Source organism: Pelophylax lessonae, assembly GCF_965119305.1.
Source record: "Pelophylax lessonae genome assembly, chromosome: 11".
NCBI classification, from domain to species: Eukaryota; Metazoa; Chordata; class Amphibia; order Anura; family Ranidae; genus Pelophylax; species Pelophylax lessonae.
This window is the reverse complement of record NC_138778.1, coordinates 92,182,395-92,203,684: the sequence shown is the minus strand read 5'-3', so window position 1 is coordinate 92,203,684 and position 21,290 is coordinate 92,182,395. Positions and strand designations below refer to the sequence as shown.

Genomic DNA, 21,290 nt, shown 5'->3' with positions numbered 1-21,290 from the left:
ATCAACGCAATTTTTAATAAACCTCAATGGCTAAAAATATGGGTTAACTTTACACTGGAGGTAGTCACTAACTCTGCTATGAAAAGCTGTCTATGGTGGACTGCTTTTCAGAGGCAGTTTGCAGGCATTCAACAGGTCAGTACTGCCGCTTCTGCAGGGATTTTACTTTGACTTACTATGCCACAACCATGAGACAAGAATTTTTGCTTTCATGGTTGTGGCAAGGACCTGTTGACTTCAATGAGCAAGTTTGGCAAATGGCACTGCTTCCAAACTCTGCCTGCTGAGTTAAAATATCTGCATTATTACATTATTGTGTACCCACCCAAGCGGTCACCATATTACATTGGGGGTGGGTGGTCAGGGGGCAGTACAAATAAGGCTAAATTGGACGTGTGAGCAAGGCCTTATACGGTCTACCGACAGAATTTGGATTAATAAAGCACATGAATCATCCTGATATAGTTGAGCTTACACTGAGGCGCTTTTCAAGCGCTTTGGCGCTAAAAAAAAGCACCTGAAAAGCTATCGAAAACCATTAAAATCCCATGAAAATCAATGAATGCTTTCAAACTGGGGTGGTGTGCTGGTGGGGTAGTGAAAAAATCCTGCAAGTAGCATCTTTGGAGCATGTTTGGAGCGCTAAAAAAAGCACCTCAAAAACGCCCCTCTCCATTGAAATGAAAAGGAAGCTCCTCTAAAGCCGCCCTAAAAGCGCCGCAAAAGCACTCAGTGTTTTATGGGCAGTTTTAAAGCGCCTTAGTGTGAAAGGGCTCTTAAAGTATATCTAATCCATTTTTTCTAATGCAAGTGTTTACATAATGACTGGAAAGCTATGAAAGGATTGGAGCAAGGTGAATGTAGTGTTCATATTTAAAAAGGGATCAAGGTCTCCACCCTGTAAGTACAGACCTATGAGTTTAATTTCTGTTGTAAGAAAGATATTTGAGGGTCCGCTAAAGGAGCATATAAAAAGATATCTTCCAAAAAAAAAAAAAACTATTAATCAATATCATGAGCAATAGCCATGATGGATTGTGAAAGACCAAAGTTATCAAACTAATTTACTTTCATTTTATAGGGAGATTTGTAGAATGAACATAATATTTTTGGACTTTGCTAAAATATCTGACATACAGTCAGGTCCATAAATTTTGGCACATTGACACAATTTTTAACTCTATACACCACCACAATGGATTTGACATGAAACAAACAAGATGTGCTTTAACTGCATACTGTCAGCTTTAATTTGAGGGCATTTACATCCAAATTAGGTGAAAGGTGTAGGAATTACAACAGTTTGAATATGTGCCTCCCACTTTTTAAGGGACCAAAAGTAATGGGACAATTGGCTGCTCAGCTGTTCCATGGCCAGGTGTGTGTTATTCCCTCATTATCCCATTTACAAGGAGCAGATAAAAGGTCCAGAGTTCATTTCAAGTGTGTTATTTACATTTGGAATCTGTTGCTGTCAACTCTCAATATGAGATCCAAAGAGCTGTCACTATCAGTGAAGCAAGCCATTATTAGGCTGAAAAAAACAAAACAAACCCATCAGAGAGGTAGCAGAAAGATTAGGTGTGGCCAAATCAACTGTTTGGAACATCCTTAAAAAGAAAGAACGCCCTGGTGAGCTCAGCAACACCAAAAGACCCAGAAGACTATGGAAAACAACTGTGGTGGATGAACAAAGAATTCTTTACCTGGTGAAGAAAACACCCTTCACAACAGTTGGCCAGATCAAGAACACTCTCCAAGAGGTATGTTTATGTGTGTCAAAGTCAACAATCAAGAGAAGACTTCACCAGAGTGAATACAGAGGGTTCACCACAAGATGTAAACCATTGGTGAGCCTAAAAAACAGGAAGGCCAGATTAGAGTTTGCCAAACAACATCTAAAAAAGCCTTCACAGTTCTGAAACAACATCCTATGGACAGACGAGACCAAGATCAACTTGTACCAGAGTGATGGGAAGAGAAGAGTATGGAGAAGAAAAGGAACTGCTCATGATCCAAAGCATACCACCTCATCAGTGAAGCATGGTGGTGGTGGTGTCATGGCATGGGCATGTATGGCTGCCAATGGAACTGGTTCTCTTGTATTTTTTAATGATGTGACTGCTGACAAAAGCAGCAGGATGAATTCTGAGGTGTTTCGGGGAATATTATCTGCTCATATTCAGCCAAATGCTTCAGAACTCATTGGACGGCCCTTCACAGTGCAGATGGACAATGACCCGAAGCATACTGCGAAAGCAACCAAAGAGTTTTTTAACCGGTTGCCGACTGCGCACAGTATATTTACTGCGGCAGTCGGCCCCGGCCAGGCAGAGTGACGTAGGTCTACGTCGCTCGCCTGTCACTCCTTCTAGAGCCAATAGCGGGCGGGCGCGCGCCCGCCGAGGCGTGCGCCCGCCGAGGCTCGTTCACGGAGGAGTGCGGGAGTGTGACTGGTGGACCCGATGTCCGCCGGTCACACTACGATCGCCGGTACAGCGGGAGAAAGACAGAGCGGCTTATGTAAACAAGCCGCCTGTCAGTTCTCCCTGTGTAAAAGTAAAGATCAGACAGTTCTACTATGTAGAACTGTTGATCTTTGTTTTTACACTAGTAGACCTGTCCCTGCACAGTTAGAATCACGCCCCTAGGACACACTTAACCCCTCCCTGTCCAATACCCAAAACCCCTTCCCTGCCAGTGTCATTTTTGCAGTAACAGTGCATATATATAGCACTGATTACTGCAGTAATGTCACTGGTACCCCCAAAAGTGTCAAAAATGTCAGTCAAGGGTCCGATCTGTCCGCCGCAATGTCGCAGTACCGCAAAAAAAATCGCAGATCGCCGCCATTACTCGTTAAAAAAAAAAACACCAAAAATGACAAAAATCTTTCCCTTTGTTAGTAAACGCGATAACTTTTGCGCAAACCAATCAAAATACACTTTTTTCGATTTTTTTTACCAAACATAGGTAGCGTAAAACAAATTGGCCGAAAATGTTAAAAAATTTTGATTTTTACATTTTTTTGGGGGAATTTCATATAAAAAAAAAGTGAAAAATATTGTTGTTTTTGCAAAAATTACGCTCTTTTTTTGTTTATAGCGCATGATCAAAAAATCGCACAGGTGATCAAATACCACCAAAAGAAAGCTCTGTTTGTGGGAAAAAAAGGACGTGAAATTCGTTTAGGTACAGCGTCGCACGACCGCGCAATTGTCCGTTAAAGTCACACAGTAAAAAATCGCAAAAAAAACCCTGGTTTTTTAGCAGGAAAATCCTCCGGTGGTAAAGTGGTTAAGGGAAAGAAGTGGAATGTTATGCAATGGCCTAGTCAATCACCTGACCTGAATCCGATTGAGCATGCATTTCACTTGCTGAAGACAAAACTGAAGTGAAAATGCCCCAAGAACAAGCAGGAACTGAAGACAGTTGCAGTAGAGGCCTGGCAGAGCATCACCAGGGATGAAACCCAGCATCTGGTGATGTCTATGTGTTCCAGACTTCAGGCTGTAATTGACTGCAAAGGATTTGCAACTAAGTATTAAAAAGTGAAAGTTTGATTTATGATTATTAATCGGTCCCATTACTTTTGGTCCCTTAAAAAGTGGGAGGCACATATACAAACTGTTATAATTCCTACACCGTTCACCTGATTTGGATGTAAATACCCTCAAATTAAAGCTGAAAGTCTGCAGTTAAAGCACATCTTGTTTGTTTCGTTTCAAATCCATTGTGGTGGTGTATAGAGCCAAAAAGATTACAATTGTGTCGATGTCCCAATATTTATGGACCTGACTGTATTTCCTAATTGATAGGTATTGTGTTATAATAATTAAAAACCTGTAGGCATAGAAATTCAGCTTGTAAATGGATATAAAATTGGCTTAAAGACCATGATTATTGAATCACTATCTGGACTGATTATTATTTGGGTATGCCAACGTTTTGTTTGGGGACCAATCTTCTTTTTAAGTGGTTTGTAAACTTTATAGGGGGAATTTAATAAAGGCTTAACAACACTTTTCTGGTGGTAGTTTACTTAAGAACTGCACTTAATTTAAGCAAGCATTTGCGACAGTGTCCAACACGTGGCAAATTAAGTTAGTTCCTACTATCCCCACTTTAAGGACTCGTCGTCACTATGGCAGAGACAGATTTTGAAAGAATTACAGCCAATTCTCATATTAGGAAATTGGCAGTAATTAAGACCAGCTCTGAGTTCACAACAAAGGTATGCCAGTGCTCAAAGTTGGGCATGGCTGCGTTGGAAAGTATCATGTATGTGACAACTTCCCACACAGTACTGTATCCCCAGCCCCATTCTTTTGTAAGGGCCGGAGATATAGCTAATGCCATTACACAAATTTGGCAATGGCCATATCTGGTAAATGACTTGTCACTGTGTGGATGCACAGAAGTGGGCAGATTCAAAAACTGCTATTGGACTGAAAAGTGGCTTTAGATCCAGCAACTGCAGTGCTGCCATCAACAGCCATGTTGAGCTGATGGGGAGCTAGTCGCTCGGTACTCCATCAGGTTCCACCTAACCTTCGTACACACTCCTCAGCCATGTGCCTGTCAGTGTCATGGGCACAGTAGCTGGGGAGGAAAGGAGTAAACTAACTTCTGGTGCTTTGTAGTTCCTGGGCAGTGAAACCCTTTGCAATCTGATGTCTGAATCCACTATTTGTAGGTGACAAATACACTTCATTATAACATACAATTTTGGAACAGAATAAAACATCCTTTTGGAAGCATGACTTTGCTTACCTAAGTTTTCCAAAAGAACCCTCCAGCGATCCTTCACCCCTTTGCGGACTTGTCTATGAGCGCTGATATCAAAACTTAGTCTCCGGTAACCCTAAAGGAACAAAACAAGAACATCAGAAGCTTGTAAATACTTTACTCTTTATCTCCGCATTCTAGCTATTGTTGCACCCCATGTAAAAAAAAAAAAAAAAAAGAGGAAAGTATAAAAATGCTGTCATTAACCACTTGCCTACCGTGCACTTAAACACCCTTCCCATCCAGGCCAATTTTCAGCTTTCAGTGCTGTCACACTTTGGATGACAATTGCGCGGTCATGCTACACTGTACCCATATGAAATTTTTATCATTTTTTTCACACAAATAGAGCTTTCTTTTGGTGGTATTTAATCACCTCTGGGTTTTTTATTTTTTCCAAAAAAAAAGAAAAAAGACAGAAAATTTTGAAAAAAAAAAAAAAGTTTTTCTTATTTTCTGCGAGTAAATTTTGAAAATAAATTTTTCTCCCTCACTGATGTGCGCTGATGAGGCGGCACTGATGGGCACTGATAGGCTGCACTTATGGGCACTGATAGGCTGCACTTATGGGCACTGATGAGGTGGCACTTATGGGCACTGATGAGGTGGCACTTATGGGCACTGATGAGGAGGTACTAATATGCCGCACTGATGAGCACTGATAGGCGGCATTGATAGGCGGCACTGATAGGCGGCACTGCTGGGCACTGAGAGGTGGCACTGCTGGGCACTGAGAGGTGGCACTGATGGGCGGCACTGATGGGCACTGATAGGCGGCACTGTTGGGCACTGGCGGATGGCACTGATGGACACTGACGGGTGGCACTGATGAGCACTGATGGGCAGCACCATCAGTGCCCACACTCAGTGCCCATAGTGCTGCCAGTCAGTGCTCATCAGTGCCTAGATGAGCAGGCACTGATGGGCACTGACTGGCAGCACTATGGGCACTGATTGTGGGCATTGATGGGGGCACTGATGGCGGGCACTGTGGGCACTGATGGGGGGGCAATGTGTGTGTTTTTTTTACCTTCAGTAATCAGGGCACTGGTGATCAGTGCCCTGCTTACATTTGTCTGTGTCCCCAGCGGCTGTCGGCTCCCCCTCCTTCCTCACACTGCAGTGTCTGTGTGAGGAAGGAGCGCCGGCGATGAGAGATGATCTCATATGTTTACATATGAGATCATCTCTCATTGGACGGCTTGATCACGTGGTGAATGGCCGCTGTGATTGGCCATTCACCACGATCTGTGATCGGCCGTGTCCAAGGGACATGGCCGACACAGATTCTCCCCGATGCGCGCTCGCGGGAGCGCGCGGGGGGGCGTGTCACTGGAGGCCTAAAAACGGCCTCCCGAAAATTTGAGTCCGCGCTGCAGCCGTATATAGGCTGTAGCGCGGATGGGAGGGGGTTAATAACCAGAGTCCAGAGAAGGACAACAAAAATAATTAGGGGAATGGAGGACATCAGCTATGAAGAAAGACTACAAGCACTGAACCTATTCTCTCTGGAGAAGAGACGATTGAGGGGGGATATGATATCAATGTACAAATATTGTACTGGCGACCCGAGCATAAGGAACAAACTATTCAGAGAAAGGGAATACAATAAGACACGTGGCCACTCACTAAAACTAGAGAAAAGGCGGTTTAACATTAAAGTACGTAAGGGGTTATTCACTGTAAGAGCGGTAAGGATGTGGAATTCTCTTCCACAAGCAGTGGTATCAGCAGGGAGCATCGATAGTTTCAAAAAACTATTAGATGGGCACCTTAAAGACCACAACATACAGGGGTATACAATGTACGGTTAACAGCAAACACACAGACACATCATAGGTTGAACTGGATGGACTGATGTCTTTTTTCAACCTCACTAACTATGTAACCAATTCTTAATGTTTAAAGCAGGGATTCCCAAACTACGGCCCTGCAGCTGTTGCAGAACTACACATCCCATGAGGCATTGTAAAACTCTGACATTCACATACATGACTAGGCATGATGGGAATTGTAGTTCCTTAACAACTGGAGGGCCGTAGTTTGGGAATCCCTGGTTTAAAGTATAACTAAAAGCAAAACTTTTTTTTTTAGTTTTGGATAGAGTGGAGAGTGATTCGAACACCTGACAGTTTTTATTGCCGTCTGTGTTAAGGAGATTCACTCTCTCTATTTGTCCTGTTTACCATTATCAATAAAAGTGAAAGTAAAAGAAATTACCCAAATGTTGGGTTGTCCCCAGAAAAGTAAAAGAGGGGAAATCTTCCAAAGGGTACACGAGTTCTGGTGGCCTGAGGGTCCCCAAGCAATTCCCGTAATTTTCAGAGATTTTCTCTCACTTCCTGTTTGGCTATGGAACAGGAAGTGAAGGGACACAGATGGCGAAAAAAAAATCTGGTAGGGGTTATAACCCTCCCTTGCTCTATCCAAAATGCTTTGAAAACGCATAGGTAAATGCCACCATCAAGACCTCCTCAAGGTCTAAAACATACTGTATTTTCTATATGGTCCTCTCTTCTTTACTATCAATGAAGACAGCCATGGATGACACTCAGAGATAACAAAGGCAGACATGTTTTTGAAGTCCAGGCTATTACATTAGGAATGAGGGGTTTAGTAGTTTACAAGTGAGATTTCCTATCTGTCCAGTATACATGAAGTAACAAGGACACTGCATTTCTGAAAAGATCAACAGATATTTCTGTGTAGGCATGGAAACCAGTCTTTGCTGCCCCAAGACAGAACTGATCATTAATCATGCGCAATATGTGGTCAACTTTAGCGCTGCCTCTGACCTTGTCAGGTCCGATTATCAGTAAACACAAACATTTGGTATCTTCAAGTGAATCATTTGATTAAGAGTAGGGTTGAGCGAACACCTAGATGTCCGTGTTCGACGGGTTCGGCCGAACTTTAAAAAAAAGTCCGGGTCCGTGTCCCGGACTTTTACCGAACTTTTCCCGGACACCGAACCCCATTGAAGTCAATGGGGACCCGAACTTTAAGGCACTAAAATGGCTCTAAAACACCAAAGGAAAGGGCTAGAGTGCTGCAAATGGCAGCAAAACGTAATTAAGAGCATGGCAAGTGCTCTGCAAACAAATGTGGATAGGGAAATAACTTAAAACAACAAAAAAAAACAGAAAAATAAAACAATGTTCTTCTTCATCTCTGAAGGACGAGGCCCATATGGAGTAGGAGGGAGGTTGAGGTGGTGGTGGATGTGGCGGTGACTAGACATATGCCGGTTTTCGGTAATTCGATATATCGCGGTATTGCATAGCCACGGTATTGTTATTGTGGCATTTTTAAAATACCGAGTTTCTCTGTCAAGTCTGCCTGACTTGTGAATTGATACATTTCAGTGAGCTGGATGACTCATTCACTCACTCAGCTAACACCTTTCAGCATTAAGTGCTGGTTCACACTGCCGCTACCACTAAAGTAGCGTCGCTTCCAGCGCGACTTTGACGCGATTTTGACGCGACTTTGACGCGACTTTGGCGCGACTTAGCGCGACTTTGACGCGACCTAATCGCGAGGCAACTTTTTATTTGGCCAATCACAATCTGATGTCTTGTGACCTAATTTCCTTTTCCTGTGTTTTTTTTTTTACATATTTCCTTTTTCCCATGTGTGCAGTGTTGTGTGTCTCACATAGCTTTGTTTGTCTGTCCAGAAACGTAAAAAAAAAAAAGAGCTTTTTTCCTATAATTTTTAAGAAGCACATGCCTCCAAAGACACCCAAAAAATGCCCGTAAAATGTCTGCAAGAAAAAAAGCCAGCCGCAGAGAAGCCATATTACAGAAAATATAGTAAAAATGCTGTTTTTTAGGGGTTCTGGACATGCTACAGAGCTGAAAGTTGACAGGTACACTTTTTAGACACCCAGACACTAAATCCCAAAAATGACATGCCTGCCTAAAAAAAATGCCCGCTAAATGCCTGCAAGAAAAAAAGACAGCTGGTAAGACACTACAAAAAATTATAAGAAAAATGATTTTTTTTAGGGGTTCTGGACATGCTACATAGCTGAAACTTGACAGGGACACTTTTTTGACCCCCCAGACACTAAATCCAGAAAATGACATGCCTGCCTAAAAAAATGCCCGCTAAATGCCTGCAAGAAAAAAAGCCAGCCGCAGAGAAGCCGTATTCCTGAAAATATAGTAAAAATGCTGTTTTTTAGGGGTTCTGGACATGCTACAGAGCTGAAAATTGACAGGTACACTTTTTAGACCCCCCAGACACTAAATAAAAAAAATGACATGCCTGCCTAAAAAAAGGCCCGCTAAATGCCTGCAAGAAAAAAAGACAGCTGGTAAGACACTACAAAAAATTATAAGAAAAATGATTTTTTTTTAGGGGTTCTGGACATGCTACATAGCTGAAACTTGACAGGGACACTTTTTTGACCCCCCAGACACTAAATCCAGAAAATGACATGCCTGCCTAAAAAAATGCCCGCTAAATGCCTGCAAGAAAAAAAGCCAGCCGCAGAGAAGCCGTATTCCTGAAAATATAGTAAAAATGCTGTTTTTTAGGGGTTCTGGACATGCTACAGAGCTGAAAATTGACAGGTACACTTTTTAGACCCCCCAGACACTAAATAAAAAAAATGACATGCCTGCCTAAAAAAATGCCCGCTAAATGCCTGCAAGAAAAAAAGACAGCTGGTAAGACACTACAAAAAATTATAAGAAAAATGATTTTTTTTAGGGGTTCTGGACATGCTACATAGCTGAAACTTGACAGGGACACTTTTTTGACCCCCCAGACACTAAATCCAGAAAATGACATGCCTGCCTAAAAAAATGCCCGCTAAATGCCTGCAAGAAAAAAAGCCAGCCGCAGAGAAGCCGTATTCCTGAAAATATAGTAAAAATGCTGTTTTTTAGGGGTTCTGGACATGCTACAGAGCTGAAAATTGACAGGTACACTTTTTAGACCCCCCAGACACTAAATAAAAAAAATGACATGCCTGCCTAAAAAAATGCCCGCTAAATGCCTGCAAGAAAAAAAGACAGCTGGTAAGACACTACAAAAAATTATAAGAAAAATTATTTTTTTTAGGGGTTCTGGACATGCTACAGAGCTGAAACTTGACAGGGACACTTTTTAGACCCCCCAGAAACGAAATCCCAAAAATGACATGCCTGCCTAAAAAAATGACCGCTGATGAATGCCTGCAAGTATAAAAGACAGCTGGTAAAGACACTACAAAAAATTAAAAGAAAAATGATTTTTTTTTAGGGGTTCTGGACATGCTACAGAGCTGAAACTTGACAGGGACACTTTTTAGACCCCCCAGAAACGAAATCCAAAAAATGACATGCCTGCCTAAAAAAATGACCGCTGATGAATGCCTGCAAGTATAAAAGACAGCTGGTAAAGACACTACAAAAAATTAAAAGAAAAATGATTTTTTTTTAGGGGTTCTGGACATGCTACAGAGCTGAAACTTGACAGGGACACTTTTTAGACCCCCCAGAAACGAAATCCAAAAAATGACATGCCTGCCTAAAAAAATGACCGCTAATGCCTGCAAGAAAATTATGCTCTTTTCTTGTTCACTGCCATTTTTTAGCAAAGTCGGATGACAAGTCGGATTACAGGTCGCTTCAATTAAGATAAGGAGGCGACTCCCATTGAAGTATATGGGACAGGTCGGATCACTGGTCGCCTGAAAGTAGTACAGGACCCTTTTCTGAAGTCGGAGCGACCTTAATAGCGGCAATTAAGACGGCACTGATTCATTTACATTGGTTTGGTCATGTCAAGCGACCTGGGGCGACCTGGGGCGACACAAGTCGCCTCGTGAGTCGCCCTAGTGTGAATGGGGGCTAAGTCTCCTAACTATAAACAAAAATGATTACATTTGTATCTTTTCCTTCCCTCTGCCAGGGAGAAAGGAAGTTTAACCTCTTAAAGACTGGATCTTTTTCTGACACTTGCTGCTTGCAAGTTAAAATCAGTTTTTTTTTTGCTAGAAAAGTACTTAGAACCCCCAAACATTTTATATATTTTTTTAGCAGAGACCCTACAGAATAAAATGGCGATTGTTGTAATATTTTATGTCACACTGTATTTGCGCAGCAGTCTTTCAAACGCAATGATTAGACTTTAATGAATAAAAAAAAAAAAAAAAACGTAACAGTAAAGTTATCCCAATTTTTTTTTTTTTTGTTACACAGAGAATCGTGAGAGAATCGTGATCTTTATTCCAAGCTAAAAAATCGTGATTCTCATTTTGGCCAGAATCGTGCAGCTCTAATAAATATATATATACACACACACACGCCTAGCAGCCCACATTACATTATTATATAGCCATCAAGCAGTGTCTGGCCTACCTGGTGATGACTGGTCCTGGCGCTCTGATCCGATGGCCTGGTCTTTAAAGGGGCAAATCCTTGCGATCCAGAAGTGGTTAAACCTGCAGGAGGACCGGTGTTTTTATCTATTAATGACTTTACTATTGCTTTAGGCCTGGTTCACATGTATGCGGGTTGGTGGTTCACATGTATGCGGGTTGGCGGTTCACATGTATGCGGGTTGGCGGCCCACATTTGCACAGGCATAGCAGCCCATTGATTTGAACGGGCTGCTATGCCCTCATTTTCCGCAGAAAAAAGGTGCATGCAGCATTTTTTTTAAATTCAGTGGCCTTGAAATCCATCCTGCTTTTGCACCATGCGACTAACCTGCAGTTCCTGCTCTGGCAAGCTTTCTGCATTTTTTGTATACGTGGGCACGGCATTTAAAAATAAACAGTTTGCGTGTGCAGCAACGGCAGGTAAGTCGCATGGTGCAAAAGAAGGATGGATTTCATGGCCACTGCATTTTTTTAAATTCTGCATGCACCTTTTTTCAGCTGAAAACGCAGGCATAGCAGCTCAAGCCCATTCACATCAATGGGCTGCTATGCCTGTGCAAATGTGGGCCCCCAACCCGCATACATGTGAACCAGGCCTAAAGCAATAGTAAAGTCATTAATAGATAAAAACACCGGTCCTCCTGCAGGTTTAACCAATTAATGACTTTACTATTGCTTTAGGCCTGGTTCACATGTATGCGGGTTGGGGGCCCACATTTGCACAGGCATAGCAGCCCATTGATGTGAATGGGCTTGAGCTGCTATGCCTGCGTTTTCAGCTGAAAAAAGGTGCATGCAGAATTTAAAAAAATGCAGTGGCCATGAAATCCATCCTTCTTTTGCACCATGCGACTTACCTGCCGTTGCTGCACACGCAAACTGTTTATTTTTAAATGCCGTGCCCACGTATACAAAAAATGCAGAAAGCTTGCCAGAGCAGGAACTGCAGGTTAGTCGCATGGTGCAAAAGCAGGATGGATTTCAAGGCCACTGAATTTTAAAAAAATGCTGCATGCACCTTTTTTCTGCGGAAAATGAGGGCATAGCAGCCCATTCAAATCAATGGGCTGCTATGCCTGTGCAAATGTGAACCACCAACCCGCATACATGTGAACCAGGCCTAAAGCAATAGTAAAGTAATTTATAAACAACACCTCCTTCAGGTTTAACCACTTCTTGACCACAAGGATTTGCCCTCTTAATGACCAGGCCATCGGATCGGAGCCGAGCGCCAGAACCAGTTATCACCAGTTAGGCCAGACACTGCTTGATGACCTATTTTAGGCCTGGTTCACAGAGTCTGTACTGACTGACTATATAATAATGTGCATAAGTGAACCAAAGCCCCTAAATTCAGCAATGAAATTGAAGTGAGGTGGAAATTTAATAATTTAAATTTAATAATAGAATACCGTGATAATACCGTATACCGTGGCAAAACCTTAATCAATTAATCGCAGCATGAAAATCTGATACCGTCACAAGCCTAGCGGTGACATAGGCGTGCGCACAGGGTGTGCTGGGTGTGCCTGGGCACACCCTAATCACCTAGGGCACATAGCATTGCCAGTGAGGAGATGGGAAAGATCTCCCTGGGACCTGCTCTGCTCTATTTCTCCTTGCCTACAGGTACATGGCCCCGATACATTACTCTCCCTGCTGGCAAACACATGCATGTGTATTTCAACTTTGGGGTGCACACCTTAATGCAATAGGCTGCGCACACCTATGGGCGGTGTAGGTGGAAGCGGCGGTGGAGGAGGACCAGGGCCGGATTAACAGCATCATGGGCTTGGTGCTGAGGATTTTGAAGGGCCTTAAGGGCCGTGCCTTGCCATGCACCCAGAGGAGGAAGGGTGCAGCCATGCATGCCTAATTCAACATGGGATGCTGTCTCTGAAGCCCATAAACACATCCATGCATCGCCAACTGTCCCTCCTTGTCCGGCCTTCACGCTGTGTGGGGAGGTTCTGAGGGTGCTGCCTGGGGAAGCGAGCATAGAAGCCAGACTTCTGTGTTTACAAGTGACAGAAGAGCGGTAACAGTGAATATGGCCAACCCGGGGCCTATATAAAAGGTAGGGGCCTGGAGCTGCAGCTCCAATAGCCCCTACATTAATCTGGCCCTGAGGAGGAGGACGAGGTAGCCAACACTGCTTCTTTTCAAAAATTTTAAATGAGGGTACACCCCAAAAGAGTGAGAAAGAGCAAAAATGGAACAATGGGTGGGTAAGGTCGGTATCCATTGCTATTCTGCATAAGGTACGGAAAAGTCCCGTGGGATCCATGCCTGGTTCATTTTAATGAACGTGAGCTTGTCCACATTGTCTCTGGACAGGCGGCTGCGCTTGTCTGTTATAACGCCCCCAGCCGTGCTAAATACCCGTTCAGATAATACACTGGCTGCAGGGCACGCCAGCACCTCCAAGGCGTAAAGGGCAAGCTCAAGCCATGTGCCCAATTTGGAGACCCAGAAGTTGAAGGGGGCAGACCCGTCATTCACTACATGTAGGCGTGTGCACACATACTGCTCCACCATGTTGGTAAAATGCTGCCTCCTGCTAAGACGTTCCATCTGAGCTGCTGGTGCTGCTGTTTGTTGTGGCGTGCTGACAAAGCTTTTCCACATTTCGGCCATGCTAACCCTGCCTTCTGAGGTGCTGGCGGTGCCCTGGTTGCGTTGGCGACCTCCTCCTCCTCTGCCTTGTGCTTCCACTGTGGCCCCGCTGTCAGATGGGAATGCCAGCAGCATGGCGTCTACCAGCGTGCGCTTGTACTCGCGCATCTTGCGATCGCGCTCCAGTGAGTGAATTAAGGACGGTACGTTGTCCTTGTAACGGGGATCCAGCAGCGTGGCCACCCAGTAATCAGCACAAGTTAGAATGTGGGCAACTCGGCGGTCGTTGTGGAGACACTGCAGCATGTAATCGCTCATGTGTGCCAGGCTGCCCAGAGGCAACGAAAGGCTGTCCTCTGTGGGAGGTGTATCGTCCGTGTCCTCTGTATCCCCCCAGCCACGCACCAGTGATGGCCATGAGCTGGCCTGGGTGCCACCCTGCTGTGAACATGGTTCCATCTCCTCCTCCAGCTCCTCCTCCTCCTCATCCTCCTCATCCTCCAGAACTGTGCCCCTGCTGGACAATTGCGTCCCTGGCGTTTGCGTGTGCAGGAACCCACCCTCGGAGCCCCTTGCGAATGACTGCCCTGAAAGCCTTGGAAATGTTACCTCTTCATCCTCCTCCTCCTCCTCATCCTGTGCCACATCCTCTTCCATCATCGCCCGAATTGTTTTTTCAAGGAGGCATAGAAGTGGGATAGTTAAGCTGAGAACGGCGTCATTGCCACTGGCCATGTTGGTGGAGTACTCAAAACAGCGCAACAAGGCACACAGGTCTCGCATGGAGGCCCAGTTAAATTAAATAGCGGAATAGAAAATATGATCCAAAAAAAGTGTATGTATATCACACGTACACAACCACACTGGGCCCCAATTACTATTGTTTGTACCCCTAAAAGGCTAGATGAGGAGTAGGGGGAGTATGGAACAGGCAGCACCCTCAAACCTTCAGAAGTATGAGATGAACCCCAACAACTTGGAAAGGTGGATCTCTCTCACACGTACCAACACAGACTATCCCCCAATTTAACTGATCCCCAAAGGTTTTTGATTAAATAGCGGAATAGAAAATATGATCCAAAAAAAGTGTATGTATATCACACGTACACAACCACACTAGGCCCCAATTACTATTGTTTGTACCCCTAAAAGGCTAGATGAGGAGTAGGGGGAGTATGGAACAGGCAGCACCCTCAAACCTTCAGAAGTATGAGATGAACCCCAACAACTTGGAAAGGTGGATCTCTCTCACACGTACCGACACAGACTATCCCGCAATTCAATTGATCCTCAAAGGTTTTTATTGAATAGCGGAATAGGAAATATGATCAAAAAAAGTGTATGTATCTCGCACGTACACAACCACACTAGGCCCCAATTACTATTGTTTGTACCCCTAAAAGGCTAGATGAGGAGTAGGGGGGGTATGGAACAGGCAGCACCCTCAAACCTTCAGAAGTATGAGATGAACCCCAACAACTTGGAAAGGTGGATCTCTCTCACACGTACCGACACAGACTATCCCCCAATTTAACTGATCCCCAAAGGTTTTTGATTAAATAGCGGAATAGAAAATATGATCAAAAAAAGTGTATGTATCTCGCACGTACACAACCACACTAGGCCCCAATTACTATTGTTTGTACCCCTAAAAGGCTAGATGAGGAGTAGGGGGGGTATGGAACAGGCAGCACCCTCAAACCTTCAGAAGTATGAGATGAACCCCAACAACTTGGAAAGGTGGATCTCTCTCACACGTACCGACACAGACTATCCCCCAATTTAACTGATCCCCAAAGGTTTTTGATTAAATAGCGGAATAGAAAATATGATCCCAAAAAAGTGTATGTATATCACACGTACACAACCACACTGGGCCCCAATTACTATTGTTTGTACCCCTAAAAGGCTAGATGAGGAGTAGGGGGAGTATGGAACAGGCAGCACCCTCAAACCTTCAGAAGTATGAGATGAACCCCAACAACTTGGAAAGGTGGATCTCTCTCACACGTACCAACACAGACTATCCCCCAATTTAACTGATCCCCAAAGGTTTTTGATTAAATAGCGGAATAGAAAATATGATCCAAAAAAAGTGTATGTATATCACACGTACACAACCACACTAGGCCCCAATTACTATTGTTTGTACCCCTAAAAGGCTAGATGAGGAGTAGGGGGAGTATGGAACAGGCAGCACCCTCAAACCTTCAGAAGTATGAGATGAACCCCAACAACTTGGAAAGGTGGATCTCTCTCACACGTACCGACACAGACTATCCCGCATTTCAATTGATCCTCAAAGGTTTTTATTGAATAGCGGAATAGGAAATATGATCAAAAAAAGTGTATGTATCTCGCACGTACACAACCACACTAGGCCCCAATTACTATTGTTTGTACCCCTAAAAGGCTAGATGAGGAGTAGGGGGAGTATGGAACAGGCAGCACCCTCAAACCTTCAGAAGTATGAGATGAACCCCAACAACTTGGAAAGGTGGATCTCTCTCACACGTACCGACACAGACTATCCCCCAATTTAACTGATCCCCAAAGGTTTTTGATTAAATAGCGGAATAGAAAATATGATCCCAAAAAAGTGTATGTATATCACACGTACACAACCACACTAGGCCCCAATTACTATTGTTTGTACCCCTAAAAGGCTAGGAGTAGGGGGAGTATGGAACAGGCAGCACCCTCAAACCTTCAGAAGTATGAGATGAACCCCAACAACTTGGAAAGGTGGATCTCTCTCACACGTACCAACACAGACTATCCCCCAATTTAACTGATCCCCAAAGGTTTTTGATTAAATAGCGGAATAGAAAATATGATCCCAAAAAAGTGTATGTATATCACACGTACACAACCACACTAGGCCCCAATTACTATTGTTTGTACCCCTAAAAGGCTAGGAGTAGGGGGAGTATGGAACAGGCAGCACCCTCAAACCTTCAGAAGTATGAGATGAACCCCAACAACTTGGAAAGGTGGATCTCTCTCACACGTACCAACACAGACTATCCCCCAATTTAACTGATCCCCAAAGGTTTTTGATTAAATAGCGGAATAGAAAATATGATCCCAAAAAAGTGTATGTATATCACACGTACACAACCACACTAGGCCCCAATTACTATTGTTTGTACCCCTAAAAGGCTAGGAGTAGGGGGAGTATGGAACAGGCAGCACCCTCAAACCTTCAGAAGTATGAGATGAACCCCAACAACTTGGAAAGGTGGATCTCTCTCACACGTACCAACACAGACTATCCCCCAATTTAACTGATCCCCAAAGGTTTTTGATTAAATAGCGGAATAGAAAATATGATCCCAAAAAAGTGTATGTATATCACACGTACACAACCACACTAGGCCCCAATTACTATTGTTTGTACCCCTAAAAGGCTAGGAGTAGGGGGAGTATGGAACAGGCAGCACCCTCAAACCTTCAGAAGTATGAGATGAACCCCAACAACTTGGAAAGGTGGATCTCTCTCACACGTACCAACACAGACTATCCCCCAATTTAACTGATCCCCAAAGGTTTTTGATTAAATAGCGGAATAGAAAATATGATCCCAAAAAAGTGTATGTATATCACACGTACACAACCACACTAGGCCCCAATTACTATTGTTTGTACTCCTAAAAGGCTAGGAGTAGGGGGGAGTATGGAACAGGCAGCACCCTCAAACCTTCAGAAGTATGAGATGAACCCCAACAACTTGGAAAGGTGGATCTCTCTCACACGTACCAACACAGACTATCCCCCAATTTAACTGATCCCCAAAGGTTTTTGATTAAATAGCGGAATAGAAAATATGATCCCAAAAAAGTGTATGTATATCACACGTACACAACCACACTAGGCCCCAATTACTATTGTTTGTACCCCTAAAAGGCTAGGAGTAGGGGGAGTATGGAACAGGCAGCACCCTCAAACCTTCAGAAGTATGAGATGAACCCCAACAACTTGGAAAGGTGGATCTCTCTCACACGTACCAACACAGACTATCCCCCAATTTAACTGATCCCCAAAGGTTTTTGATTAAATAGCGGAATAGAAAATATGATCCCAAAAAAGTGTATGTATATCACACGTACACAACCACACTAGGCCCCAATTACTATTGTTTGTACCCCTAAAAGGCTAGGAGTAGGGGGGAGTATGGAACAGGCAGCACCCTCAAACCTTCAGAAGTATGAGATGAACCCCAACAACTTGGAAAGGTGGATCTCTCTCACACGTACCAACACAGACTATCCCCCAATTTAACTGATCCCCAAAGGTTTTTGATTAAATAGCGGAATAGAAAATATGATCCCAAAAAAGTGTATGTATATCACACGTACACAACCACACTAGGCCCCAATTACTATTGTTTGTACCCCTAAAAGGCTAGGAGTAGGGGGAGTATGGAACAGGCAGCACCCTCAAACCTTCAGAAGTATGAGATGAACCCCAACAACTTGGAAAGGTGGATCTCTCTCACACGTACCAACACAGACTATCCCCCAATTTAACTGATCCCCAAAGGTTTTTGATTAAATAGCGGAATAGAAAATATGATCCCAAAAAAGTGTATGTATATCACACGTACACAACCACACTAGGCCCCAATTACTATTGTTTGTACCCCTAAAAGGCTAGGAGTAGGGGGAGTATGGAACAGGCAGCACCCTCAAACCTTCAGAAGTATGAGATGAACCCCAACAACTTGGAAAGGTGGATCTCTCTCACACGTACCAACACAGACTATCCCCCAATTTAACTGATCCCCAAAGGTTTTTGATTAAATAGCGGAATAGAAAATATGATCCCAAAAAAGTGTATGTATATCACACGTACACAACCACACTAGGCCCCAATTACTATTGTTTGTACCCCTAAAAGGCTAGGAGTAGGGGGAGTATGGAACAGGCAGCACCCTCAAACCTTCAGAAGTATGAGATGAACCCCAACAACTTGGAAAGGTGGATCTCTCTCACACGTACCAACACAGACTATCCCCCAATTTAACTGATCCCCAAAGGTTTTTGATTAAATAGCGGAATAGAAAATATGATCCCAAAAAAGTGTATGTATATCACACGTACACAACCACACTAGGCCCCAATTACTATTGTTTGTACCCCTAAAAGGCTAGGAGTAGGGGGAGTATGGAACAGGCAGCACCCTCAAACCTTCAGAAGTATGAGATGAACCCCAACAACTTGGAAAGGTGGATCTCTCTCACACGTACCAACACAGACTATCCCCCAATTTAACTGATCCCCAAAGGTTTTTGATTAAATAGCGGAATAGAAAATATGATCCCAAAAAAGTGTATGTATATCACACGTACACAACCACACTAGGCCCCAATTACTATTGTTTGTACCCCTAAAAGGCTAGGAGTAGGGGGGAGTATGGAACAGGCAGCACCCTCAAACCTTCAGAAGTATGAGATGAACCCCAACAACTTGGAAAGGTGGATCTCTCTCACACGTACCAACACAGACTATCCCCCAATTTAACTGATCCCCAAAGGTTTTTGATTAAATAGCGGAATAGAAAATATGATCCCAAAAAAGTGTATGTATATCACACGTACACAACCACACTAGGCCCCAATTACTATTGTTTGTACCCCTAAAAGGCTAGGAGTAGGGGGAGTATGGAACAGGCAGCACCCTCAAACCTTCAGAAGTATGAGATGAACCCCAACAACTTGGAAAGGTGGATCTCTCTCACACGTACCAACACAGACTATCCCCCAATTTAACTGATCCCCAAAGGTTTTTGATTAAATAGCGGAATAGAAAATATGATCCCAAAAAAGTGTATGTATATCACACGTACACAACCACACTAGGCCCCAATTACTATTGTTTGTACCCCTAAAAGGCTAGGAGTAGGGGGAGTATGGAACAGGCAGCACCCTCAAACCTTCAGAAGTATGAGATGAACCCCAACAACTTGGAAAGGTGGATCTCTCTCACACGTACCAACACAGACTATCCCCCAATTTAACTGATCCCCAAAGGTTTTTGATTAAATAGCGGAATAGAAAATATGATCCCAAAAAAGTGTATGTATATCACACGTACACAACCACACTAGGCCCCAATTACTATTGTTTGTACCCCTAAAAGGCTAGATGAGGAGTAGGGGGAGTATGGAACAGGCAGCACCCTCAAACCTTCAGAAGTATGAGATTGTGTTCACTGTACCCCACAAAGATTGAGTTCACTGCACCCCACAATGATTGTGTTCACTGCACCCCACAAAGATTGTGTTCACTGCACCTCACAAAGATTGTGTTCACTGTACCCCCCAAAGATTGTGTTCACTGCACCCCACAAAGATTCTGTTCACTGTACCCCACAAAGATTGTGTTCACTGCACCCCAAAAAGATTGTGTTCACTGCACCCCAAAAAGGATGTTGTTCACTGCACCCCAAAAAGGATGTTGTTCACTCCACCCCAAAAAGATTGTGTTCACTGCACCCCACAAAGATTGTGTTCACTGCACCCCAAAAAGATTGTGTTCACTGCACCCCAAAAATGATTTTGTTCACTGCACCCCAAAAAGGATTTTGTTCACTGCACCCCAAAAAGGATGTTGTTCACTCCACCCCAAAAAGATTGTGTTCACTGCACCCCAAAAAGATTGTGTTCACTGCACCCCACAAAGGATTTTGTTCACTGCACCCCAAAAAGATTGTGTTCACTGCACCCCAAAAAGGATGTTGTTCACTGCACCCCAAAAAGGATTTTGTTCACTGCACCCCAAAAAGATTGTGTTCACTGCACCCCACAAAGGATTTTGTTCACTGCACCCCACAAAGATTGTGTTCACTGCACACCAAAAAGGATTGTGTTCACTGCACCCCAAAAAGATTTTGTTCACTGCACCCCAAAAAGATTGTGTTCACTGCAGCCCAAAAAGATTGTGTTCACTGCAGCCCAAAAAGATTGTGTTCACTGCAGCCCAAAAAGATTGTGTTCACTGCAGCCCAAAAAGATTGTGTTCACTGCAGCTCACACACAGAAAAATGGATGTGGATCACTGACACCTGCCTATCTCCAATCCCACACCACACAGCAATATCGATTGTAGTTTGTAGAACACAGTTTCCCTAAAATTCAGCAGACTCTGTCCCTAACAGGATTGAGAAGAGATCGTAGATCAGGATTGAGTGCAGACCCCACCCCCCACACAGCAATATCGATTGTAGTTTGTAGAAGACACTGACCCTATAATTCAGCAGACTCTATCCCTAAAATGCCTACAACTCGCCCTGCCTAAACACTCCGACCTGTCCCTCAATTCTATCCGGACACAAATGGTTTTTTCCTGCCTATCTTTCCCTAATCAGCAGCCAGCACGTTGATGTGTGCTCTGTCCCTGAATCTAAGCAGCATAATGACGCCGCTGCGGCTGCCTCGAACTTATAAAGACTTGGTCACATGCTTCAGACGGCCAATCACAGCTACTGAGACATTTGCAGGCATGGCTGGG

General features: G+C 43.8%; 1 protein-coding gene across 1 annotated transcript in view; it reads right to left on the bottom strand.

Moving 5' to 3' along the window:
- LOC309566665 (melanoregulin-like) overlaps window positions 1-21,290 on the bottom strand; it is a 145,428-nt gene that overhangs the window by 57,757 nt on the left and 66,381 nt on the right. The window contains exon 3 of the mRNA XM_082271908.1: window positions 4,774-4,864. Coding sequence (XP_082128034.1) covers window positions 4,774-4,864 — 91 coding nt within the window. The remainder of the gene's footprint in view (window positions 1-4,773; window positions 4,865-21,290) is intronic.